The sequence below is a fragment of the Colletes gigas genome, unplaced genomic scaffold (genome assembly GCF_013123115.1).
Source record: "Colletes gigas isolate AHSC1104 unplaced genomic scaffold, ASM1312311v1 Colletes_gigas_Sc00008, whole genome shotgun sequence".
NCBI classification, from domain to species: Eukaryota; Metazoa; Arthropoda; class Insecta; order Hymenoptera; family Colletidae; genus Colletes; species Colletes gigas.
The window spans coordinates 7,657,745-7,684,841 of record NW_025106637.1 but is presented as its reverse complement, the minus strand read 5'-3'; the positions used below and the strand labels follow the sequence as shown (position 1 = coordinate 7,684,841).

At 38.3% G+C, this 27,097-nt stretch overlaps 3 protein-coding genes across 3 annotated transcripts; 1 reads left to right on the top strand and 2 right to left on the bottom strand.

Annotated features, from left to right (window-relative positions):
* Positions 1 to 17,777: 17,777 nt before the first annotated feature.
* Positions 17,778 to 21,630, top strand: LOC122396707 (mitochondrial potassium channel ATP-binding subunit). Its single transcript, XM_043395326.1, has 10 exons — positions 17,778 to 18,008; positions 18,161 to 18,482; positions 19,226 to 19,393; positions 19,493 to 19,906; positions 19,984 to 20,295; positions 20,378 to 20,601; positions 20,697 to 20,871; positions 20,956 to 21,134; positions 21,209 to 21,356; positions 21,431 to 21,630. The coding sequence occupies exons 1-10, from the start codon at positions 17,953 to 17,955 to the stop codon at positions 21,509 to 21,511; spliced, it is 2,079 nt and encodes a 692-aa protein (XP_043251261.1). The 5' UTR covers positions 17,778 to 17,952; the 3' UTR covers positions 21,512 to 21,630.
* Positions 21,631 to 21,824: 194 nt separating this feature from the next.
* Positions 21,825 to 24,351, bottom strand: LOC122397001 (probable GPI-anchored adhesin-like protein PGA55). The gene is made up of 2 exons (XM_043395800.1): positions 24,274 to 24,351; positions 21,825 to 24,182 (listed from the first exon to the last, which is right to left on the bottom strand). Exons 1-2 carry the CDS (start codon positions 24,349 to 24,351, stop codon positions 21,825 to 21,827), a joined length of 2,436 nt encoding a protein of 811 aa, XP_043251735.1.
* A 563-nt stretch (positions 24,352 to 24,914) lies between these two features.
* Positions 24,915 to 26,459, bottom strand: LOC122396815 (TM2 domain-containing protein CG10795). The gene is made up of 3 exons (XM_043395516.1): positions 26,119 to 26,459; positions 25,792 to 25,873; positions 24,915 to 25,421 (listed from the first exon to the last, which is right to left on the bottom strand). Exons 1-3 carry the CDS (start codon positions 26,318 to 26,320, stop codon positions 25,145 to 25,147), a joined length of 561 nt encoding a protein of 186 aa, XP_043251451.1. The 5' UTR covers positions 26,321 to 26,459; the 3' UTR covers positions 24,915 to 25,144.
* Positions 26,460 to 27,097: the final 638 nt, after the last annotated feature.

Genomic DNA, 27,097 nt, shown 5'->3' with positions numbered 1-27,097 from the left:
TTACGCCACGAACATCTTCCGGCCGCATAATATTCCTGGATATCGTGTCACCCGAACGCAACGATTCCCTTCGTTATTGTCGTCGACGACATTTTTACCGCTTCGGGCCGCGATTATTACGCGAACTGCCGTTTACAGCCACCCCCTCAATCCGTAACTATAGTTGTTTTCGAAGAGAGAGTTAGTAAAGAGAGATAGCAATTCTAGGGTGACGATATATTACAGTTCTATGATACATTTTCTTAAAATTATATAAAAGTTATTGTTCCCGTCGCGAATGTTATAAATTTGGAAGCTACAGATATAACAGTCTACCATACACTTAGTCGATTCAAAGATGGCTGACCGATGCCCAAAAGTACATTCTGTATTCCCGTACATTTTTTATCGTTTCGGAGTTGGCAGAACTAAAATAAAATTGTAATCTTATTCTCGACGCTCCTCTCATCCCGTTCCCCAGCCCCAGCGACTAAGTTTAATAACGGTTTTTACATCGAGTAATCGGTAAATACATTTAGCGACTTGTTTTCAACATTTTGCGTCTCTGCAGACAAAAACACGGCCGGAAAAGTATCGGAATTTTCCCCGTAGTTTTTCCGTGGAATGTGTTTGGACCATAACATGCCTCCACTAGAGACATGAATTTGATTTATGCACAACTGTTGCACGTTATGGATTTCGAAAGGAATTCTCAACTCTTTTTCATATTTTGGAATTTCCGCGTCACTTTGATTCGGTAATGTACGGGGTGTCTCGAGTAACTTCATTTCCCCGCTATATTGCGAAATATTATCTCAATTTCTTGAATTAACAAAAAGTGCTCGCTAGAAAATTGTATACGCTCGGGAACAGACATTGCGCGACGATGAATTTTTATTGTAAGCGGAATATTACGCTTCGATCCTCGCTTTTGGATTCTCGACCGTACGAAACGCTTCTTACTGAAATTAATCTACGATGCTCAACGTAAAACAGATAACAAACTAAATTGAAAATACATATATGTATAAAAATAAAAATATTTTTAGGACCAAGTAGAATATTATCAACGGGAATAAAGTGCAATTTTAGTATGCTTTAAAAAGATACGAATGCAAAGGAACCTCAAAACCAATATATTAATAAATAAATACCTAATGGATTGATGTACGTTGCTAGAGACAATTGCTTAGGACACGATAGAGATCACACACGATCCAGATAGAGAGCGGAGGAGTCCACAACGTGTCGTAGTCTACGAAGGAATTTTGAGAATGTGTGCGAACCAAGGATGATATTAGATTCTTGGACAAAGTTTTCGCATGGTCGAGGTCTCGAGAGCTGTTCCGGAGGCTGCTCGTCCGTGAGGAAGGGAACGCGTGTTAGCTAGCCTTCGGCATTGATTTCTTCTTGGTGCTTTTATCTTCGTTCTTGGCGATAGAATACCAGTAGCCGTTAAATTAAACCTCTCATTGCTCGACACTGCCACTCCACTTATTCCTTCCAACACTATCGTCGACTTATTCCGCGCCCTAATTTTGCAGACCCTTTCACACGTACAGCACGTCCCCTATAAAATTCGAACGCTTATTAAACAAAATAAAATCACGTTTCATTAAACGAGAATGTATACCTAATTATAAAGCGTCAAGTGGAACAAAGAAGATCAGATATCAATCGAGGAAACAGATACCTAAAATTGTGGGGACCCCAAGTTTAAAGTATTGTGGGCGATATAAACTGTTATTCAGATAACCCAGCGATCTACACAGAAGCATGGAAACGAGAATATAGTTTTTGTGTCGTTGGCGAAAAATGGGAACCGGTGTGGCGGATAAGAAAGTACGACATTTATAATGTATAGGTTTCTTGGGAAGGTTCAGGCATGTGCCTTAAAACTTCTGTCCGCTTTTGCGTCGCTACCAGAGTGGTTTCGACGGAAAGAAATAAGTGTATAAGAATACGTATGTGCATGTATACGTACGTATACCATATAGGTAAAACGCGATGCATTAGGGAATAGCTTTCAATTCTTCTCTTTCTATCGACTTGAAACGCTTACCGATCATTCATGAACGAACATTAAGTACAAAGAAGTATCGAGCCCTTTATTTTACTAAGCAAATTATTAACTAACCAATTAAGATTGTACGTGTCTCTCGATTCCAAATAAAAATTGCATCCACGTTAGGAATAGTTGAAACTACAATACTGTACAATCGCCACACGAACGAAATACAATAATTGCCCAGTCCTGTCCCCCATATTTCAATGATCCAGACACAGAACCATCATCGTGTTCTACCCGTATAATTTTGCAGAGCACGATTATTGTACAATACTTCAGATTTTACTATTCCTATTTAGTTATGTGACAGATTTACTGCTACAGAATAATGATTGTATAAATAAAAAAAACAGTACTTGCACGAGTGACAGAAAAGAACAAAATAACTTTGCTGGACGGAAGACTGTGTCCAGTTCTCGGTCACATCGGTCCGCAAGACGAAAAGTTTAACCGTAAACTTGTGTACACGATCGGCAAAAAAAAGAAATGAACGTTTAAAAATGGAAAATAACTTTCTAATCTCCTTTAACAGAAAAGAAAGTTACATGGAATTTTATTTCGTCGTAGAGTTTTTCTATCGAGAATCTGTTTGAATTGTCCGTGGCAATGACTTTTCTGTTTGGAAGACTAATAATTTTAGGGAGCACATTCTTACGAATAAAGCGAAATTATATCTAAAATATATGACTGACGAATGATTAAAATTAAACAAATGTTATAATATCAATATAGCTGATAAATAATTATTATTCCCGTTGTTATAAAATTGTACGTATTTAAGAAACACTTCAAGAACCAGCCTTTACTATGAAACTCGGTCAAAATTTATTTCTACGGACTAATCGATGAATAATAATGCGTATTGTGACAGAAACACTTTAAAAATATATAAATATTAATAACAATCACGATTCAGAATAATAATTCATCGAAATCTTCGATCCATGCACATATCGCTATATCATGATTTCTATCGATTGTGATTTTTAATCATTTTCACTGGACAGTAGTTGAAATAGTTATTAACAATATCGGTCTAGCAAATAATTGTTATAAATATTATTTTCTCGTAAATATTAATAATTCGTGAAATTTTTGCTCGTCACGTACGTTTAACGGAACGTTGACCATGTGTAGCTATCCCCACTTCTTCCATTTTAGAGGCGACTGACACGGTTCAGTGACATCAAGGTCAAAAGCGTCCACTCTAGCTTAGGTCACTGAGGGAAGACTGGCCACACGAGTCGTACCTGCCTTCTGGTCATCTTGGAGCAACCTCTGACTGACCAAAAGGGTCAGTACTAGTACCAACTGACAATACCTAGCTACTGATGACCACTGCTACCTCTTCTTCTTGTTTAACTGTGACACATTCATAATTACTCGCTTCTTTGATCACTGAGTCCTCATTTGAATTTGTTTAACAATTTGCCTCGTATTTTATTTAATCGTGTAAAGATGACAATTTATAATGGGTTATTTTGTTCCGTTGCTTTCTATTTCTACTTTCTCGTTATTAAATTCGTATGGTCCCTTAGCTAGGTGTGACATAGGTTGTAGTATAACATATAGTTCTTGAAATTATTTGCCAATTTACTTCGACATTGTTCCGCGAATTCTTATATCTTGTTGTACGGATATAGAATATTGGGTTCGATCTTTTCTAAAGATCTCTAATTTCTCGTTGATTCTGAAATCCTTATCAGACTTTCATAGTATGTAATATTAGGGAATTTCTCTGGTTTATCGTTGATTCTGTAATTCTTATCACACTTTCATAGTGTGTGATATTAGGGAATTTCTAATGAGATATTTTGCTTGGTACTGTTTGATATAATTGTGATTTCTATTTTTATGTTTCTAAAATAGATTTCAGTTTAGGTGCAGACTTATTTTTAGATTCATCATTAATACTCGTTGATGTAATTGTGATTTCTATTTCTATGTTACTAATGTAAATTTTAGTTTTGTTGCAGATTCACTTCCAGGTTCATCGAGGGGGCACCCAACACACACTGTGAGTTAGAATTAAGGCCCTAGTATACGAATGTCCGCGCCCTACCAAGCAATTATCAAATAACTAGCTTCTTTTTACCTCGTTCTCCCGTTTCTTGCTTCGATCACCGCTGTTTCATCGAATGGAGCATGTGATCGGCCGTACAGTTTGTCCAAAAGGTCTAATCGCCTGGCCTTGGTAGCTCGATCGAGGAAAAATGGTACTTGAAGGTGTGGAGTGTCCGTTTTCTGCGGAAACGCACACCTTCCGGTACGCACTCGTTTTCCTGTTGAAATCGAGATATCAACGGCAGTAGGTTCGATCTCAAGATCCGCTACACGGTTCAGCATCGCGTCGCGTCTCCTCTAATTTAGCTTCATCCTCTTTTACTCGAAACAATTAATTGCTTGGTACAACTAAATCAGAAGATCGAAGGAACCTTGTTTTCGTTATTGTACGCGTATTCGTCACATGCCAAGTAATTATTAAACAAGTAGCTTCTTCTTTCGTCCCTCATGTGATCGGCCGTCCAGTTGGTCCGAAAGATCTAATCGCCTTCCCTTGGTAGCTCGATCGAGGGTAAATGATTCTTCGCTGGAAGGTGTGTAGCTTCCGTTTTCTGCAGGAAGCACACACCTTCCAGCGAAAGTCGAACCTGTCTCAGGTACTCTCTCTTTGTCAGACATCCTGAGTCGGGTCCTTCGAGCTCCCGGCGGGTTGCGTTGAAAGAACTTCTTCATCGTGAGTAACACTGAGCTAATGGCTGTTGAGGATTAGTTCTAGATCCACAGCGAGAAGTCCTGTCCACCCACATATGGACGACGTGTCAAAGTGTTAAGCATCGAATAAAATGCTGTTTATGTTGAACATCCATACGTGTGTTTCTTTACAGTATAGTTCTCTGAACAGTGGGTCCCGACGCATTAAAGCAGAAACAGGTAAACATTGCACGGACGAGCCCAAATAAGAGCGTAACGTCACTCGTTGAAAAATCCCCGTGGGAATAGACACTTGGCTTTACGTTTACGGAACACGGGACCCCATGGGTGTCTCTCGGGTGTACGCGTGCACGTACACACCCCGGAAGCGCAGTTTAATCCACTGTTTGCTGTTTGCACTTCGTACTAATGGCCGAGCTTAGCGAGATTTAAATTTGACGGTTCGTGGGGCACGGGCCCGCGGGGCAGCCAGCCTCGTCCCCAAGACGATTTAAACTTCGGCCTTCGTAATAATTCGACCAAGTTGCACAGCCCGCGGCCGCCGGGGCTCTTTCGTTCGCGTTTAATTTCCATCCTCGTCCCTCCGCGGTCCTCTCTGCCCTATTCGTTTCCCGTGGCCGCGAGTACGGCATCTTAGTTCGCGGTTTCGTGGAATTTTAATAGGTACATTAACGCCGGCGGAAACTAAAAGAGTCCTCCGCCTAGTTCTTCTCTTTCATTTCAACGTCGAGAAGTAAATCGGCGCAATTCTTCCGCGCTGTTTTCGTTATTGCTCTTACCTTGGCGTTTTCATATATCACAGGTGTTTCGGATGCATTGGGTAGAGTCCTTTTCTGACCTTCGAATGCCCACTCTTGCAGCTTCTAAAAAATAGCTCGATTAGTCAATCATTGTAATATGAGGATTATGATAATTTTAGTCTATGACAACATGGATCTATGCCCAAACTAGTGGTCGAAATTTCTTGTAGCACGTTCAGAACGGATTAAATTGCTCTTTCCACTGTTTGGAATGTCGGTTCGTGGTTATTACAGGTTACACTAACCTCGTGTTACAATCTCTGACAGTCACATTGATTTGACATGCTCGATCGAATGCTTTGTCCCTGGTCATATCGGTCCACAATACACTCGTTTCAATGGTAAAAATAAAAGTCTCCTACGAAGATAAACAACCAAGCTCTTCTTAACTCGAGAACTGGATATTTTTATTGATTTTTGATAATATCTATGAATCGAGATTCAAAAATGTCATATGGAATAATATTTCCCCGATTCGACAGGTATCGATATATTACAAATTCGCTAAACTGAGTTTCTATCGTTTCTATCTAGATATTCGTTTATATTCCTATTACGAGGGCGACACCAAAATGAACGAATATTGCAAATACAGTTTCCATTTCGATAAATATCAAAATCACAGAATAAACCCCTTTTTCCAAGCTACATGAAATTCTCCCTCTCTGTCCAGATCGAAATATCACGGTTTTATCGTTATCGTTAATATTTTTACCAGGTCGACATTTTTATGAAAATATTAATCTCCTCTAACAGCGACACGTAACGTTATACGCAAAATCGGCTCGAATTTTTACTCGATATCTTCAAACTTATACAGGCAAACCAAATACAAGTGTAATTAATTTTTCCACACAATTACAATTTTAATTAGCGTTACGTTCTTTCTATTTTATGCAATATTATCCTGTTATAAACCTCTTGCTATCGTCTTGCGTAGCAATTAATCATCCAGTACATCATTTATAAGTTAATATATTTTTATATAAATGTTATCGATCCGCAATCATAAATGTCTATTTTCTGGGTGGTGAATAATCGCGTCCATTCGATGAACGACGCAAAGTATAGCACAGTATAATCGCGGAAGCCTCTAGCGGCCTCCTGTTTAATGAAATTCCTGCCGTCGCTAATAAAATATTTTGCAATATTTTACAAACTATCCGCGCGGTTCCACCAACGCCGTAGCCACGAACGATACGTTGCAAAATTTTATACCGGCAATTAATCGGTAATTGTTGTTCGCAGTTTTGCGGCGATGAACGTTCCCGGCGCAGAGGGAAATTTTCATCGTACGCCACACGGTAAATAATATTTTCGTTGAATTGGGTCGAGTTCCGGGAGCGTGTAACTCAGCTTCGATTTTCGAACGCTCGGGCTCCCGTTGAATGCCGCGACCGCAATGTAATACCGAGGGGTGTAAAACATTATAATTATTATTCCACGATTGATAAAGTCTGCGTATGAGCTTAGTGCTCGTCGAGTGAATTACGCTTTTCGTAAAAGGTTAACACGGCTTGTGTTTGTAATACGTGATTGCGCGTGTTCACTTGACAAATTTGCCGCCCAATCACGCGTCAAATATTTAGTATGATTAATAATCCGGTTGCGCGTACGCATACTCTTCGCGACAGTCATTACATTTCACGCAGCGTCCATAATTAATTCTCACTGTCCATCGTTTTGTATCGTTCTGCAAAATCTCTTATTTTATATTAGAATTAACCGAAGAAAATACCGCCCGATAAGGGTTAAAGTTTATTGCAGAAACGATCGTGTTTTTTAACTCTACCGACGGTCTCTTTTCATTTTTGAATTATTATTTTTGCTGTTGTAATCGGAGGGCATACGGCTATGGTGTTTGAGGGAAAATGCAAAACGTAGGAGGAGATAGACGTCGGTCGAAAAGTATTACGGCTCGAAGCCGTTCGAATTAGCACGAAGAGGGTGAGAAGCAATAGAATAATCATGCGAGACGTTAACCTGTTAGAGCATTAGTGGCGCATGATAGGCGCTGCGGGTGGCGTCACAATGAAATGAGAGTAGCTGCGGGGATACGGATGAAATAGATTGAGAGAGGACGGCCGGGCTACGGGAGTAAAACAATTAGGGCTGCGTCGACGTACACTCGACCGAGCACCCCTCATCGTGCTCAGCAACCCCCACATTAGAGGCGTCCTTCGGCCTTTGCCGACGCGTTCGTACTTCTGCTACGTTGCTACGCCCAATATCTGGCTTGTGTTCGTTCTAACTCGCGCAAAAATTAACGTTTGCGTTCGCTGCCCGTCCGAAAATTGCCCGACAGAGATTTCGAAAATCGGTAGCCCGAAAATTACGAACGTTTCAACCCCCCAGCGCTGCTGTGAATTTTTTTTTATTAGCCCTCGGGGCGCTCTTCGACCATACAGAATCGAACCGTGCAATTTGGTACCTGCAAAAATGATAGAATATTGATTATCTCGTGTAGAATAACGTCACAAAAATGTTATGAAATCACTGAAAAGTGAAGTTATTTTAATTATTAACTAAAATTGCGCGATTTCGAAGGACTTTGATCATAATTCTGGTATTTTCAAACTGTGTAATTGCACTTTGCGCGTACCTGTTACATGCAATTTTCGTTTGGTTTAATCCGACATTTCAATCCGACGGGAAACGGACATGCCAAATTGCACGCAGCTCGCAGTTTGAACGGGTATTTAAAGTTCGTGGTGTTTGAAAGCTCGTCGTGGAAAATTGTAAGCAGTTACGTTTCGTCTTTCGAGATTAAACAGTATAATTCGCGGCTCGAGTGTCGTGTGTAATTTCACATCGCGTCGAGGAAAGGGGGTATTTAAAAATTAATATTTGGGATTCACAAAATTCTTAATAAATTAGAGTAATATAATATTTTGCGTCAACTGCGCGCAAAGAGAACGTTGGAGATACCTTTATAAAAGGTGCTTAAAATGGAGACTATTGCTGTGCACTTCGTGCTAGAATTTACCTCGAAAACAAGGACTCCATTCAGATTCTTTGTCAACTATTTTTGCTAATTTAGAGCTTGCACAGTGTGCATAAAATTTGCTACAATAATTTTAGAAACATCTTAACGTCGTTCTTTGCTAAGTTCAAGCGTCTACAGAGGAAGATCAAAATGGCGGAACGTGGCTCTCGCGAAGGAGGCCCAACTGTTTATGCCTAAAGATGTAAATCCTCATAAACGAGTAATCGTTACGGGTTTTAGGAAAAGTGTAAAACTAGTCGGGCGTTTCGATGGAAAGCGGAAGCTGCCAATGCGTTTATCGATCCGTTTGGCTTCTTTTCGCTCCTCGCTTGTCGCATTTAATTCGGCAGAAAATACTCGGTGTGCTTGGGGCACTCTTTTCAGTTTAAAACTGCATCGCGTTTAATTCGAACAACAGCGAGAAATGGCGCGGCAGCATGCAGCCTCTCGGAAAATCGAAGTGGAAAACTTCGCAATTAGTCCTCCCCCGTCCCCTCCCCGCCGCCATCGGACGTCTTTGTCGGCGGTAGACGGAGTAATTAAACGTCGGCTAATTAAACTCCTCATAACATTTTTGTAAAGTTCCGTTCACCTGAATAATCCACGATTAAAGGACTCTTTCTCTTGAGCAAATTGCGAGCAATATATCTTTATTTGTGGAGCAACAAAAGGAGGAAACGCGTTTCATTTACTCGTTCCATTTGGTGTTAATGAATCCAGTCGAATCGAGCTGGATGTTTCCAACGATAATGCTGGTGGCGTATGATATTGCATTCTGATTAATCCCAACACTATACGCGTTTTGTTTTATTTTTCGGAATAGTGTAGTTGAATCTACAATAAATTTTGTCACTTTATCGTGAACACAATCTTTGTTCCAACAACCGAGACAGTGAAATCTTCTATTTGATTTACTTTATATTCAGTTCTAATATCGTCATGACACATGCGCAACGTATGGACGTTGGGAAATATTTTCCCAAAATGATTATTGCTTTCGCGAACGATCGCCCCCTAAATGTTTGGTAAACAGAGTAGGTGTGCCGCCATATATCGCGTATTCTATTCTTGAATGAGCGTATTATTTGTACCACGGTCGGAGCATTGCCATCGTTTGCGATGGCTTAACGTTTGACTTATGACACCAGCAGGATGCCTTCGGATCGATGATTTTTGCGGTTCTCTCCGGTAAACGGTGGCCTTAACCACCCTCCATTTCGACGAATACGCGGAGACAGGGTTACGGCTATAAATTATGGCCGATATTGAACCGTGAAACAGGGAGGCGCGACCATCAATTTCGATGGGGTGATTTTCTATATCGACCGGTATTTACTTAATACCACGTCGATTTAGCGGATCCGAGTACAATTAGAATTCTGATTGTTGCCACCGAGAAAAGAGTGCTCCGAGTCTTTGGGAGACGCGATGAAGAATTTATCGATCGTCGTTTGAGGCAACGCGTACACGACTCTTCGGATTGGAGAAAAGCATTAAGTGCAATTTATTCCAATGATTCGATTTATTCGGATAATTCTATAATCTAAATTCGAATAACATTATCGCGAATATCTTGGTTTGCCCTTCGTAGCATATGCAAAAGGACATATTTGGTTTTTTAACTGAAATAATTAAATTTCATAATTATTTAGGTAGATAATATTAAACTTTGAGTAAAATAATACTCGCCACATGCGTGATTCATGATTTCAACCAGCAACGATGTACCTGACATTATTTCATACCATAGTGATCGATAATTAAATGTTATTTAAACCCAGCCCATAATTATTTAGGTATATAATATTATACTTTAAGTATAATATTATTCGCCGTTTGTATGATTTATGATTTCAACTAGCAACAATGTAGCTGAAATTATTTTAATTATTTAAATGCAATCTGTGACTGGATATGGGTATTATAACTATTTTATTTATCAAAGAAATAGTTAGAATATTAAATATACTTGCTATTTTTTTATACCTTGATGTATATTTATGCTTTGATTATTCGATTTTGCATCGCGGGTGGACAGGAGAAGAATTCGTGCTTCCAAATACATTATGAAAACTAATAAACTGACTCTATATCGTTCGACGTGACAGGTCTTTTTACGAATGAATGGTAATCTGTTGCGGTAAACGCATCTGTTCTCCCGCCAAGCAGGTGTTGCATTTCGATTCGAATAAAAGAGACAGATTAAGGGTCGGAACGTTTTTGTTGGGTCACGTGCTACGGTCAAAATAAATCTGTTCTTGTAATCGGATTTTCGGGGCTACTGATATAAACTCCACCCGTACAGTTATGAACTTTAAATCGGACTGAAGGGAGGCTTAGTCTATTGCTCGTCATTTCACTGCACTGTCTAACTTACAGGATCATGCACTGAAAAAATTGTACGACCCAATAAGGCACTTGTCGTTCAAAAATCCCTAACACGGTACATACATTAAATATTTTAAGCAAAATGTCTTTTCGAGTTTCTTTAAATCAGATTTTGTTTGTTTGCTCATTTACGATTTTGTCCAGGTAATTTCGTAAAATTGATGGATTTTAGGAACGTTCGTAGATAGCGGTGGATTAAACGAGATTAAATAATTCGCCCGAAAAAATATATCGATCCAATTTCAGCGAGGCTAGATTTCTTTAGGGAATTTCTTTCCGTAAAAAGTCACGACAATGGCGGAACACTCAGTTTTCTTGGACTTTCCCTGCTTGGTTACTCTTGGGGTAGCGGATAAATGGCTACCTCGTTTCTTGTACACCCTTGAAGTTGATTGTATCAGGGGAAGGGAGGACAGCACTGTTGAGAGAAGGGACAAAGGAGCGACCAAAGGACGCGAAAAACACAGAACGAAGAAGATAACGTTGCCTCGCTTGGGATTATGGTACAGCCAACCTGGCCGCACACACGAAAACGTGAAACTTTTTAATTGCTTTACGCTCAACTCGATCCGACGAAAAGTTAATTGCGTATTTAATCTTCGCCGATATTAGAATTAATTACGAAACGAAGAAACGAGTCTTTTCTCTATATTTATATTATAGTTTTTAAAATATTCTTTCCAATAAACCAGGACGCATATGTCCCTACGATCTTGGAAGGGTTAAGTTACATTTGAATATCTTCGTCGCCAAGATGGCGGGTTTATGAGAAACGCGTATTCCTATCGAAAACACGGAACGACATTATCTTTCCTTTAGCCCGTTACGAGCGCGCAAAGTGAATGCCCGTCGAACGTTTCGCGGCTGTATTGTCTGCGTCTGTCGTCGCTGTGTACGTAGTTTAACGCCCACAATATCAGGTTGCCGAGCGACCCGCCGCTCTAGGAGGAAAATTTAATTTCAGCTGACAACATCCTGTTTCGCTACACACTGTGCTCAGCATTCTACAAAATCGTATGCGAGACGATACCGACTCGCTATAAGCACGCTGTAGTTTCTGTCGATGACTCCGGGCTACTCCAAACCTATTCTATCGATAACCATCTTATCCTCTTTCTTTATTTACTTACGACAATGTTAACGCGATTAATTATTTTAAGTTCCCCGAAGAAATTCCATCTGTCGCCATTGCAATTTAAATCAAATATGTATAACTTAGGGTCCGTGGACCATAGGTTATTTTTTAGTTGTACCTGACAAAGTTGTTTCGCTTAGTGTCGTGAAGTCCATTCTTCCTCAATGTAAACCTAAGCATGCAATGGGATAAGAGTTGTCTCGTTCCATTCATCCTGAAAGGTATTGCTGTGTTTAGTTTCTGGCAGTCACTAACAACTTTACTATAAAATATATACTTATAGGTCTTCTATAATAATTTTTCGACAAAGAACTATACAGCTTGGAGTTTCGAGGCTTCGATGGCCCCGGCGAAAAATTTGTTGTCCTTTCGTTTTCGAGGTGGACGTCATCCTTCTGAAACAAAATACGATAAATGTAAGAGGGTTCAAGCATCATAGAGGCCCAAAATTTCGGGCTCCGTAGCTCCCGTCATCCCAGTGCAGACGCAGTACCCCGAAACGCGGGCGAGTTCCTCGTTTCCCAACGACACGACACCACCACTATGATCTCCGACAAAAGCCACAACACGGCCTGTGCATACAAACGTTCCATCGTTCGCCGTGAGCGAACCTGGCCCGGCTTCGAACGCGTACAACTCGCACGAGTGGAAAATACCTCAGAAGCTGAGGATGGCTACAACCACTATTTGTTCTAGTCTAGTCTCCCTCGCATCGCGTAGCCACCCAATTTCCCTCTCTCTCTCTCTCTCGCTCTCCCTCGATCCCACCCCCCGAAAACGGTATACCTCGTCCTGTTCCAACACACTTTGTCTCACCTCTCCGTCTTTCCGCCTAACCCCCTTGAGTAACCCTCGCTCGGTGCACGACCCTTTCCTCATTTCCTCCTCTTGCTCTCCTTCGCCCTATCCCGCCACCCTCCGCGCCGATTCTCCCTCTTCCCTCTTCGTTTCGCGCTCGCGTGTCCGTCCTCCGGGTTACTCTTTCACCCAGGCATCTCCGTCAACCCCCCGCGAACCTCGTCCAAGCCCCGTCCAACCGTCTTTCTCTGCTGTTCCGTTCGTTACGTCCCCACTCGTCCCTACTAGTTTCGTGCGTCTATTTATCCACCTAGCGGTATGATATTACACCCCGGGGCACACTTCGGCATTCCCCCACGCGGCGTCGGCGGCGTCGGCGGTGGCGTCGACGGCACCCCTGGCCGGGCCACGCCCAATCGTAGCCCATCGAACACCTTCTCTGTGCCAGCCAGTCCATTGGCCCGCGCTGACTTTGCGTCATCGCCACCCCGGCACTTGCACCGCGTGTTTCACGGATGAAGGTACGCGCCCGCCGCGACTCGACTCTCTGTCGACTGATTGCGGGGGCATGGGGTAGCACGGGACAGAGACGGGAAAGGAATGGAAAGAAAAGGAGGAGACAGAGGAGGGGGGGGAGGGTGGTGGACGAGGAAAGGGGATGCTCGGAGCGATCGAGAGAAACGGGGCGTCGGTGGCGGGATTCGGAGGAGGAAGAGCGGGGGAAAAAGGAGAAAAGAAACAAAGGGATGTTAACGTCGGAGAGAGAAACGGCCAGCAGAGGGAGGAGTGAAGCCGACTGACGGCGAGAGAGGGTGTTGAAAGTTAGGAGGCTTCATTTGGACCATTCTTTCGCCGGCGTATCACGGTAGACCGTCGTAGTTATTACGCTTATGCTGGAATTTCTGTTTCTTTCTGGTTTCCTTTCGCGCCGCGCGGAGGGGTTGGTACCAACGCGCCTCCTTTTTTCCGAAATCCCGTGTGCTTTCCAGTTAGGGGGATTCCGGGATTTTCGCCCGGCGTCGTTGACGCGCGGCGATAAACGAGAACCGTATGCACACGGCCGAAGCAAGTGTCTTCTTGCCTTCTGGGAATCTGGGTTAAGAGGCTGACCTCGGCACGATGGCTTTTGTCGAAGGAACGGTTTTAACGCGCTCTGCACGCCCCGCGTCGAGTATAAACGATGGAATTTTCGTTGCTTTTCTCTTCCAAGGTATCGAAATTGTTCGTTTTCGGGGTGGACTTGTTGATTCGATTGTTTTCGTGCCGGGAGTATTTGACAGAATTTTTGGTATCGTGCCATCGGGCAAACATCTGTTAGTTTTCAGGCTCGTCAGGTGCGGATAGTAGGGGAACGTCCTAATCAAACTTGGTCAAATACGGTCAAACCATTTTGCAACCTCCGCATCTTAGACGCTCGATAAGAATATCTTACTAATCCCTAGGTGGAGAAATCCCTTTCATTAAGCAACGTTCTCTATCCTTGACCTAACCCGATTAACTAGTTATCCATTATTTTTACCTCTGAAAAAATTAGAAACCACAATTACTTTAAAACGATAAATTCACAACGATATTGCATAATAAACCAATGTTAACTTCATAAATAATAAAAATGTGAATATTTCTGGATTATTTTCTAAAGCTTCCTGTAACGTTCCCGTAGTATACTAGCAATGTTGTCTGAAATGTTTAAGAAACGTTGCTGTAACATGCACACAAACGTACAATAGTCACGTTGCAGCAATGTTGCATCGACGTCTCAGAAATATTCCATCGAGTATTTCGAATCTTACATAAAAATGTCTCCAATATTCCTGCATCTTTTGTGCTGCACAACAGTGCTTTTGAACCTTTTGTACGTTTAAACAGGCTTACAGGAGACTAAAATTCGAATTATGATCAAAATTTAGTCCCAAATTGATATAAATGTAAGAATCTTCGCGCGTTTATAAAACACACCATTTCATGTGTAGTAATTAAATATTAATAGAGACGTTCAAGTTATCTACATTTTCCTACATTAAAAATTTTCTTTTGTACCCCCTTGGATTTATAAGGCACCTTCTATCCTAGGGATTGCACCCCCTACTTTGGAAAACACTGCTTTAGATGAAATGAACGGAGATTCTCCACCTCAACTCCTATTATTCGAACGGGAACTTATTGATAGAGGGGAGAATCAATGAACCTCTATTATCCCAACACATCCGTTATCTGAATCCTCTTGTCGTCCGTCATGTTCGAATAAATGAAGTTCTACTTCTTTTTCGTGCCTCGTATTTGACTTATTCTACTGAATCGTTCATACACACGATCACCTAAATACTCTGAAGCAACGCAGCCACTGTACCCGTGCCTTCTTTGGCGAAATAATTTCATAATATCTACTTCGACAGTCGATCGACACTCTTAAAATATTGAATTCCAGTATTCTTCTCCGTTATATTAGGATGTCCCAGAAAATATTGCACAGTTCCTTTGCTTCCATCGCTAAACCATCCACCGAAATAAAGTACATTTATTAACACATTATCGAATAGCTTATGCATTGATTTACAGAATATTTCAAAAAATTATAATTCTATAATTAAGCGTACGATTTACCCGATGTACAATCCGGGAAAGGAAGTCCACAACGTTTTCTGGGGCATTCTAATATTATTAAACCCCAACGCGACGAAGCTTTTCATCGAAATAAAAGTTGACCCGCTTCAAGGTGCGCCGTCCCGCAGAAAGACGCGCCGAGTCTTTTTCAACAAAATTCCAATGGCGTATGAAGAATACTTCTGCATGAAAAGATGCTCGCGAGACACGCACCTCGTTTCAAACACCGAGGAAACTACGCTCGCTGAAATCAAAAGCGTACTTAAACGTTAGCCCTGGATGTAACGAGCCACTTTCGGACTTATCTCGATAAAACACACGGATTTTTCTTGGGGATAATAGCCCGGTAGCTGTTGTTCTCCAGCGTTACTTAGGAACACGAGCTTTGATCAGGCTGGTAATGCATCGGCCGCGCATGAAAAAGCTCTGAAATTGCGACTCGTTGCGGAGGAGAGGAGATTTAGGGTGAACAGTTGAGCCTTGAAAGGCCTAATCGTCCCGGCAGCCTCTTTGTACGCAAAGTTAATAACGTGTATTTATGTATTTGCCACGTTTAATTGCCTATGCGGCTATTACACCCGCTCTGAAATGCTCGCCCCCGCCTTGAATACACGACGGAGGGTAGTATTAAGTACTCGCTCAAGTGCTCCACGAGTCTGGCAATGACACGGGACCTTGATATGTTGTACACCTAACCACCAGTCTGCTATTGCCGTTCTGCTCGATGGCTGTCGATGTTTGAACGTTTTGCAATTATAATTACCACGTCAAACGCGCTCGCGTTGAGTTTTTTCGGCGATTCCGCGCGAATTTCTTCTTGCAAAGTTGGAATACCAAGTTTTATATTTAATCTCTTCAGGAATACTCCCAAGCATATCTACGGTTTTATCTTAAACATTTTCAGTAGAGTTCCGACTATCCGGTACCCCTTTATCCCTAAAATTCTGTTCATTAAAAATCAGAAACGAACTATTAAGAAAAATTTCTCGAGGAAAAAAAAAAATTTTAAATCGTTCTGGAAAAATTATTTTTGGTTGCGGGGGTCAATTACGATCATTTTTTGGTAAATACACATACTCCCGAAATCCTACCCACTTTCGAGAAAAAAATTCCGGTAGATGCTGAAATTTTTTAGCAAAAAAAAATTTGTCAAATCATTCTGAAAAAATTATTCTTGGTTGCAGGGGTCAATTACAATCATTTTTGGTGACTAGACATACCCCCGAAATCCTACGCATTTTCGAGAAAAAAATTCCTTACCGAAAATATGTGTGGCCAGAAATGATTCCTCGAAATTTCAGGCGTATATAATTATTATTTGTTCTGAATAATAGTTTAGTTAAAGACAAAATATAATTTGCATTCATTTGTTTGACAAATAATGATGCTAATAAGAAAACACGAAAGAAAAAGAATACGTCTTAATGTAACATCCTAAGGATGGGGAATTTGTTTAATAAAACACTGTTGAAAAGTTTTTTATTCCCGTCACGGAGGTTTGTCTGTCTTTGAATTCAGTGAAACATGATTAACGTTTGCAGTTCACAACTCAAACAAAAGCAAATACGCGTTTACCGAGGAACCACTTTGACTTGAGAATATTCGCGATGTTAACGAGACGGAAGTTACGCGCTTATGCTGGTCCGTTTTATAAAGTACAGTCAGCACGGAAGCTTTTAGTGCGTAAATAATGTAAATACTTTATTGTAAGCATCTGAAGAAACAATTAAACATCATATGAAAGAATCCATAATGTTTGGTTAGTATACAGGGAATGTATACTACATATATGTATGTATATGTAGAATGTACACCATTGTCGTATTTATCGTTAGGTACCAACAAATATTCGAGACATACAAAACTGTTCATGGCAGAATGTACATCATTTCAAATTGGTTAACGAATGAAAATTAATTTAACAATGTTTTCTAAATTATCGTTCGTTTCATGTTTGGTTAGTATGTAAAGTAGCTTACCGCATTATCCTTAAAACTGTTAGAGATACCAAATGATGTTCAAAATGAAAGAATGTTGAAGTGTTATGAAGGATCCTCTTTTACAATAATTAATTGTTCGCTTCCAGTTTGTGGCTTGGTAATCAATTCTTCCAGTACCACTCCTAACCCTATTATCATCGTTCGGTTTCTAGTGAACAATTGCAAAAAGAAAAAGATATTAAATGAATTAGGACAGTGAGCGCTATCTGGCGATAAATGTTGGAAATAAGGTTACCGTGGGAATTTCAATATGGCGCTACCCTTGGGACAATGTTATTAGTTAACCTTGTCCAACTTCGTGTTATTGGTCATTTCATAGAATTATACAATAACGATGTTCCTAATAAATTAGCATAAATAGGAAATGTAATTTACTTTGCTAAAATGGTTCAAACACATAAATTCTCTTATATAAAATAACTTAAATGTTAATATAGGTGTACAGAATCGTATAACCAGTGATATATTTTATTATAAAAATGTCTATACTACGAACTGTGTTATTTAAACCTAGTATTAATTGTACAAATCCAAGGTACCATTTATATTTGCTGACAAATTTGCTATTTGGTTTAATATTAACGTTTAAAATCCATCATCTGTCCTTAACCTTGTTAATCGCATTACATTTTTTTAATAACTGTTATTTGTGTCGCAGTACTTGTATAATATAGTTTGGTATTACAGGAACTCATTGTTAACGCTTATATTAAAACAAAGAAGCAAGTTATTAAATGTAGCAAAAAGGAAATTTAATTCTAATGTCAAAGGATGCATAGAGGATAGCAATACTAAGTTAAAGACTTTTCCATCCATTTTAAAATTTGGTTTTGGTGGTTTGGGTGTAATAACAACATGTGTATTAAAATCACATAGTATGGTTGCAGAATGTAAAGCAATTAAAGTTTCAAAGGACAACAATAATAATACCAAGGAAATAGAGTTTAAATGGAAAAAGTTTTTACAATATTTATATCCACATGTATGGCAATTATTAATAGCTCTTTCTGTAAGTATATATGTATGTACAATATACAGTAAGTTCTCCAGTTACTTGGTTTTAAAGTATAAGAGACTTACTCACAGTACTATAGCTTAAAAATCTGGTTCTGATTTTTCTTTCACTCTAAAATACGGTATATTTATCAGGGATTGAAAAGGTTCTGATTGAAAGCTTTTAAAAAATCAAATTGATATTACAACTGTTATGAATTAAAAATATTCTAGTTTGTATTCGTCACGGTTCTACAGAACTGTTATGACATTGATTTTTAAGTTCTATATGAGTTCTGAAATGGGTCTATATCTGTTATGAAATGATTTTGTTATACATACATATATCAGTCCTATTACTTTATTCATCATTCGTAGATAAATAAATTTATTGATTTGTACTTACTGTATTAGTGTAAATAAAGTACCAATATTAATAAAATAAATATGAATTAAAAATATCCAGTGGATGCTAATTTAATACTAATACCCACCCAATATAAATTTTTGAAAAATCAATATATTTTTAGTAGTTTTAAGAGTGTGCAGATTGCAGAAATTTGACATAGAACACTACAATTATTTTAAAACTAATATAGAACCAGTTCAAAACCAATATCATAATGGTTCTGTGGAACTAGAAACAACTGTTAATTTACCTTGGAAAGCTTTAGAACAAATCAACTACCTAACTTGAGAACTTACTGTATGCATATAGAACAGTATTGTATTTTACATGTTTTTATCCATGATTTTTAGAGTGCATTGATTGTTGCCGTATTAAATATTTGGATACCACAGTGTGTGGGTGATGTTATAAATGTATTAACTAAAGTTTGTCAAAATAAAGGAGAAGATACTGTGAAACATGTGCTTTTGCAACTTACAAAGCCTGCATTTGCATTGGCACGTATGTATATTGTACAAGTACGTGATTAATGACTTTATAAATAATTAATATTTTTTACTATAGATAATATAGACAAAAAATATTTTAATGCCTGAAAAAAAAAATTTGTTTCTCAGGCACTTTTTACATTCGTCTATATTTATACACTTTCTCACGTGGGTGAGAGGATAGCAATGAAATTACGTCAAGATTTATTCAAATCGATTATTATGCAAGACATCGCGTTTTTTGATCAAAATCGCAGCGGCGAAATAATCAGTCGATTAACGAGCGATATTCAAGATTTTAAAAGTACCTTCAAAACCTGCATATCACAAGGTTTAAGAAGTACTACACAAATTATTGGATGTATAGTTTCAGTAGTAATGATTTCACCAGAACTAACTGCTGTAATGGTGTTTTCTATGCCAACTATAATTTTTATTGGTACATTGCTTGGAAGAAATTTACGACAATTATCAATACGGGCCCAAGATCAAATTGCTAAATCTACAGCTGTTTGTGAGGAGGCTATACAAAATATAAGAACGGTATGATAATAATAATAACAAATTTATTTGTATTCTATAATGATTGTGATTGGTTTCTTTTATTGATCTACATATAGGTAAAGGCTTTTGCAGCAGAAGAGAAAGAAACAGAAATGTTTTCTAAAGAGGTGGAATTAGGGTCTAAGTTATATGAAAAATTGGGATTTGGAATTGGTATATTCCAGGGAGGAACAAATCTGTTCCTCAATGGTATTTTACTTTGTACATTGTACTTTGGTGGACATCTAATGTCTACTGGACAGCTATCTCCAGGAGAATTGATGGCATTTTTAATGGCTACACAAACTATACAACGCTCTCTATCACAATTGTCATTATTATTTGGAACCTATGTTAAGGGTATTAGTGCTGGGGCGAGAATTTTCGAGGTATACAAATAGTTTAAATTAAAAATACTTAATATCGTCACAAACTATTTCTTATTTAATGTCTCGTAATTTATCGCAACAGTATTTGGACATGCCACCATCACCAATGATGGTTACTGGACAAATTATTACAGACCAATCGCTTGCAGGAAATATAACTTTTAATAATGTCAAGTTTAGTTATCCCACTAGGCCCGACCATATTGTTTTAAAGAATTTTAACTTAAACATTCCAGCTGGAAAAACGGTAGCTATTGTTGGTGCTAGCGGTAATGGTAAATCAACGATAGCCGCTTTATTAGAAAGGTAATTTCTCAATTAATTAGCCGGAATCTCTTTCTCGCGTAATAAATACCCCTTTTTATTACGATTTTTTTAATAACTGTCGTAAAATATTTTAGATTTTACGATGTTAACGAGGGCTCGATCAAAATCGACGGTAAAGATCTTAGATCGCTCAATGCTGGATACCTTAGAGGTAATGTTTTAGGATATATAGACCAGGAACCTATTTTATTTGCTACAAGCATTATGGAAAATATAAGGTATGGGAAACAGGATGCTACAGACGAAGATGTAAGTATTATTGCCTTAAAATTGAATATAAGTTATATTTCTGATAATACGAATTTCGCTGAATTTACCATTTGATATTCCCAGGTAATTGAAGCAGCAAAAGAAGCAAATGCACATGAATTTATTGCAAAGTTCCCAAATAAATACGAAACACAGGTAGGTGAAAGAGGAGCTCAACTTTCTGGTGGACAAAAACAACGAATCGCTATCGCCAGAGCTTTACTCAAAAGACCGTCTATTTTAATTTTGGACGAAGCTACAAGGTAAGAATATATTTTATATTGAATTTTTTAAATAGGTTTTATATTTTTTTATAATTTTATACGCTCGGCTTCAGTGCATTAGATTATAAAAGTGAAAGAATTGTTCAAAAAGCACTTGAGGGTGCTACACGGGGCAGGACAGTCTTAGTAATTGCTCATAGATTAAGTACAGTTAAAACTGCTGACATCATTGTCGTATTGCAAAAAGGGGTCATTGTGGAGGTAGATATTAAAATACAAATTTCAATGCAACAATTTACAATTAAATATTCATTATCGTAATATCCGTTTTTTAGATGGGTACTCATACAGAGTTAATAAAGAAAGGGGGTGTGTATTATACTTTAGTAAACGAACAAGACAAAGAAAATACGTAATGTTAGTAAAATTTGACGATATAGTACAATTACTGGAATCAGTATTTAAAATGCATAATATTTATTGTGTAATAATAGTACATATGGCTAGTGGAGATTTTCGGGAATGTGTGTTGGACTACCTCAGATTCAAATGTATATAAGCGTATAAATATATACACATATTTATAATATTTGTAAACATATGTAATCTGTTTATTTATACCCTTACACCTATAGTCATTTTTTCTTTTTATGATTTTAAATAAATTATCGTACAATTTTAAATAAGATTAATATAAGGCTCAGCAAATTGATATAAATATATCAAGTACTACGCGCAAATTTTAAAAATGCTGCATAAAATATCCCTAACATGGCGCTCGAATTTATCAGTCAAATTTAATACTGCTGACGTTAAAGGCAATGCGATATGCGTTGATATCGTTTTCCTAGAGTCTGATGTTTGCGGTATCGTTACATATTGTCTTCCAGGGACAGTTTTATTTTGCTTTGACGATACATTTCGCTGCTTTTCTGTAACTGGAGACTGTAACATTTTCAAGCATGTATTCAAATTTGTTTCACTATCAGAATGCCTTGAATTCGATTTAGGCTCTAATGAATGCAATGTATCATTATTCTTGTTCTCTTCTGTAATCGTTGACTCTAACGACGATACTTTATTCAACGTTTTTATAATTTGCACGATTTCACTCGACGTTTCATCAGATTCGTTAGGTATGCCGGTTACATTTTCTTCAGCTACTGTACTGAAATAATTTGCTGCATCGGAACTATTCGATAACGCGAAGTCATAATTCGATTCCGTTGTCGATATGAAATTCGTAAAACTTGTGGAACTTGCACTTTCAACAATACTCGGCTGATATGGTTGCAAGGTAGACATTTGTCTTGTATCTTCAATATTATTTTCAGTTGATACAGTATCACTCCACTTTGAAAGTTCATCATTTATACCGTTGAAGACAGTGGTGTCAATTATATCATTTAAGGTCGATTGTTCCGTAGAAGATGGAAATTCGTTTAAAATAGGAAATGCATCATCTAGTAACGAAAGAGATCCCATAATCGTCCCTTTGTTACTAGACTTGGGAAACGTAGGAGTCCAGAAATCAATCGACGAAGTTCTTGAAGTAAAATCGATCGATTCAGTTTCGGTGATTGATTGTTCAGTAACACTTTCTTCGGTCGTGCTTTCATGTGAAATAAATATGTCCGGAGTAACAGACTTTGACACTGTATCGCTTATTTCCATTGGTACAGACGTATTTATTTCTTCCGAAGATGTGATCTCACTCGCTCCCGTTGAAAACGATATACTTACAGGGCTTATGGTACTTTCCTCAACTGTAGTATATTGTTCATTTATTCCCATTTCCGTAGACGAGCTTACTTCTTCCAAAGGTGTGAATTCAATTGCACTTGTTGAATGTGAAATACTTCCAGGGCTCGTGGTACTTACTTCAACTGTATTATATTGTTCATTGGAACTTAATTCTTTTAAAGTAGAAGTCTCCAACGACGATTCGCTTGATCCTACTTCTGGAGATGTATTCATTTCTTCCAAATCTATGAATTCATCTGAAGATGGAGATGTATTATATTCTTCATTTAATACTGACGTTTTTAAATCAGAGATTTTTAATGCTGGTTCAGTTATCCCCATTTCTGTAGATGCATTTACTTCACTTGCTGAATCTATAGTGCTTGTAGAGGCCATGGTGCTTTCCTCAACTGTACTATATTGTTTGTTTAAACTTGAACCTTCCGAAATAAAAGACAGTAACGATGATTCGGTCGATCCCACTTCTTCTGATGTTATGAGCTCGTCTGCACAAGTCGAATACGTAACGCCTGAACTTGTGCTACCAAAATTATCGCCAAATTCCATGAATTCAGGAGGTATTTCTTGAGTATAAGGAACGGTCTTTGATAACAATTTATCCTCGATGTGCGTTATCGCAGCGGTAGTGCTGTCGTATTTATCCGTCGTTAAAATACTATCTTCTGCATCGGATGTTGCAATTGTTGTTTCATAGATCGATGTTTTATCATCTCCAGTGAACGACTCTGAAAGGAGTGAATTGGAATCGGTAGTGGAGACATCGACGCAGGATGCTTCGGTAGTTGATTTTTTAATGTCCTCTTTTTCGTCTTTGGGCGAAAAAAGGATGCACATTTCCGTTTGTGGATCATAGATCATGGTTCTGGGGCATTTGAAAATATTTTGGGACATCCGATCGCCGTTAGTCTCGCAAATGTAGAACAGTGTACAGTCACCTGGTACCGGAAACGATCCAGGTTTCTCACAACCGGGCAGTTGAATCGAATCAAACATTGCCAGACTTGGTTCGGTAGTGGAGATTAAATCACTATTATCGTCGAGAATGCATTTCTGTAGCCGATTCTCAAAATGTTGGCCTTGAGCGCACTGGACCAGTATCGTTTTGTTTCTTTTGCAAACATAGTAATATCTGGGATTGGTGAGGTAAGGCTTCAGCACATTGGTACCACACGATACTGTGTTATTCGAATAAATCACTTTACCACCACCTGTTACACCCAAACAACGTCCCTCCTTTTCCTCAAAGTATTGGTTGGCACTGCATGCTGATGTCTGAGGCTTCAACATTCTTTCATTGGGAACATTTGTACCTGTATCTACATCCTGTAGGTAGACAAGCATTTATTTATAAAGATGAATGGTACACTATTAAATACATTATACAAAGAAAAAGGTAAAATAATTTAGCACTCACGATCAGTTTCTGTACTGGTTGACTAACGACATTGAGGTCTATTTGGTACAGTAATAGAAGTAGAACAAAATTCTTCATATTGGATGTTTAGATAACACTAGTTGGTTTGTAAGTACTGATTGAGTTTGCAGCTGAATAATTAGCATACTCTTTTTCGTCGGTTCTGAAAGTTGTATGACTCTCATGCCAGCGCGTCCTGGCTTTTTTATATCAAAGACGTGCTCGATAATAATTACGCGTGCCAAATACAGACACCTTTCGTAAAGAATGATACGATTAACGTCATTTCGTGTCATTTTTGACAACGTAACAATGCGTGCAATAACTTCATCAAACAAAATCGTACATTATCGATCAGTTAATAAAATTTATGTGTTTTCCTTTTACTTAATGATTGCATGTAATCAACAATGGCAAAACGCGTTGGTAAGCACGTTCTACGAATTAATGAAAAATATGCATCCAAGGACAATAAAGATCCCGCGATATCGAAGATAGTACATAATTACGAGAAATAAAACAAAACGAAATATATCGGTACAAATGCAAAGTTTGCAATTTTTTGTAACAGATACAGTAAAACGGGAGATGGACGGGTAAAAAACGCTTGGAAATAAAAACAAATATTTATTATACGACTATAGTGGCAATAGATATAATAAGTCAGTAACAAATCTGTATATACAATGTTTCGTTGAATTACATATCTACAAGATGATTTTTTGTTTGCTCATTAAAATAGCATACACAGCAATTTGCTTCCAGGTATGTTGCAATAGGACTCGATTCTAGGATTGCATATCGTTGCTCGTGATAAAAGCTGGGACTGTACAATTTTCAAAGTATCATGTAACTTCTGATTAGAACTTTTTCAGCATTCGTATTGTGGCACTCTGAACGTAAAATTATTACTCGTTATGATATGAATCCCTGCACCATAATATGGCATCACATAATGCGAACCATCTGCAGGTCCTACAATTTGTGTCGCTATAAGTATTACATCGACAAATTGGCCAAGAAAGAGGAATCCTAAAGTACTCAGCTTGAGCAAACCCAATGCTGGATACCCTAGGTAAAATCTATCTGCTCCAAACATGCCAAGAAATATAGAGAGTAACAATGATGTTTCAAAGGAATATCCATTTCTGTAAAAAAACAATACAAGCAGAAACTTTATTCCACATACCATTATACATATACAAGTTTTAAAGATAAATACTAAAGTATACTTTTCCTATTTCTTGATGTAACTCTACCTTAGAAATACAGGGCTGTCCAATAACTATTATTGCTAACACTTGTAAAACTATGGAAATCAGAGAATTTATTAAAAGTATAGTAAAATTATAAATAATGCTACTTTAATTGGGAATGCTGTAAAATAACAGGACACCACTGAATTATCAAATGTTTCTACGTTTTACGCTACAATAAACCGCAGGCTAAAATTGCCAGCTAACGAATCGTTAAGATATGTATAATTACAAGAGCACTCATGTAATGACATGTACTTACGTCCATTTACAAGGAATGTCCTTCTTGAACGTATTATTCTGTGTTTCTGTACAAATGAGGCCATCCGCAGCCAGACACAACACTGACAAGAAAATACAATTATATAATTGATATTTTCATATTTAACAAAACAACACTTGTTAAAAGGTTAAACAGAAACTGAGGAAGACGTTGGATCCATCAAGGAGGAAAAGAACGAAACAATTTCCAGAATAACTAACGACTGTACGACCAAATTCTTGAAGGAAGTATTTTTTAAATGCAGGTTAGGTTGAACACTTTTCTATTCGCAAGATACTAACGAAACGAAAACGAGATTTCGCTCACCCTTGGCTTTATTCTCCTTGGTGCAACCCTTCGGTTGTTGCGTTTCTGGATCTATGAAATCATAATTGGGATGAGGGCAGATGTACTGCCCCATTCGTAGGTTACTGCAGTCGATCTTATACGTCTTATTCGCACCATTGCTCAGCGGTATCGTGAGAACAAGCAAAAGGAGTCCGCTAAGGAATCGCATCAGATGAAACATGCCGTTTCATTTTACAACAATTACTGCAATTACCACACCTGTCACTTGATTCACCGTCTTTCGTAGTTTTGCGATACCGTATGCATGTTGTTGTATTTTGAACGCACAGCCATTAATATCGTTTCTCTCTGGCGCCAACTGCTAGAGAAGTCTACGAACTACGTTTTCCTTTCTCTGTCCTACGTTCTGCTTTTAACGGTAAATTACTTCTTGCAAAGGACGTGATTCATAAACATAACTTTCGGTTTGAACACGCGAACCAAATTAATCTCGAATGTGCATTTTTCTAAAACTATTTTCCCTCCTTTTCGGAACATAGCAAAGAGCCATGAAATACATAAACGTGTGCTTATCATTTTTCTCAGGTCGAGAAACGCGAGATATCAGCATACTTATTCAAGATGCTCAAGTAGGACACGTTTCTTTTTAAACTTAATCAGTATAATACCGTAATCAACAAGTTTCTTTACAAACAAAACGGACAACGTTCATAAACATTTATCAATATATGTTTATGCACCAGGCATGAGCAAAATTCTATTCGAATAATAACGAATAAAATCGTCGTATAATAGTTTACTCGTAATGTTTATTCGGTCGAACAAGTTATTCGAACACGTGTTTATTCGTTCGTCATTTTTATTGAACAAATAACGGAGCAACAAACATCCGTTATTCAAAATGCATATGCATTGGGTTGATCAAAAAGATCATTCTAGAACGCAACAAACTTCAGTTAAAATCTTTAAAGTATACAGCTATTCGATAATTAACATT

Coding starts and splice junctions, on each gene's coding strand:
- LOC122396815 (XM_043395516.1), bottom strand. CDS start 26,320: ATGTTTCATCTGATGCGATTCCTTAGCGGACTCCTTTTGCTTGTTCTC. Junction 25,874..26,118: donor CAAGGAGAATAAAGCCAAGG/GTGAGCGAAATC, acceptor TTTTCTTGTCAG/TGTTGTGTCTGGCTGCGGAT. Junction 25,422..25,791: donor GACATTCCTTGTAAATGGAC/GTAAGTACATGT, acceptor GTTTTTTTACAG/AAATGGATATTCCTTTGAAA.
- LOC122396707 (XM_043395326.1), top strand. CDS start 17,953: ATGTCTATACTACGAACTGTGTTATTTAAACCTAGTATTAATTGTACA. Junction 18,009..18,160: donor ATTAATTGTACAAATCCAAG/GTACCATTTATA, acceptor TTGGTATTACAG/GAACTCATTGTTAACGCTTA. Junction 19,394..19,492: donor CACGTATGTATATTGTACAA/GTACGTGATTAA, acceptor TTTGTTTCTCAG/GCACTTTTTACATTCGTCTA.
- LOC122397001 (XM_043395800.1), bottom strand. CDS start 24,351: ATGAAGAATTTTGTTCTACTTCTATTACTGTACCAAATAGACCTCAAT. Junction 24,183..24,273: donor AACCAGTACAGAAACTGATC/GTGAGTGCTAAA, acceptor GTCTACCTACAG/GATGTAGATACAGGTACAAA.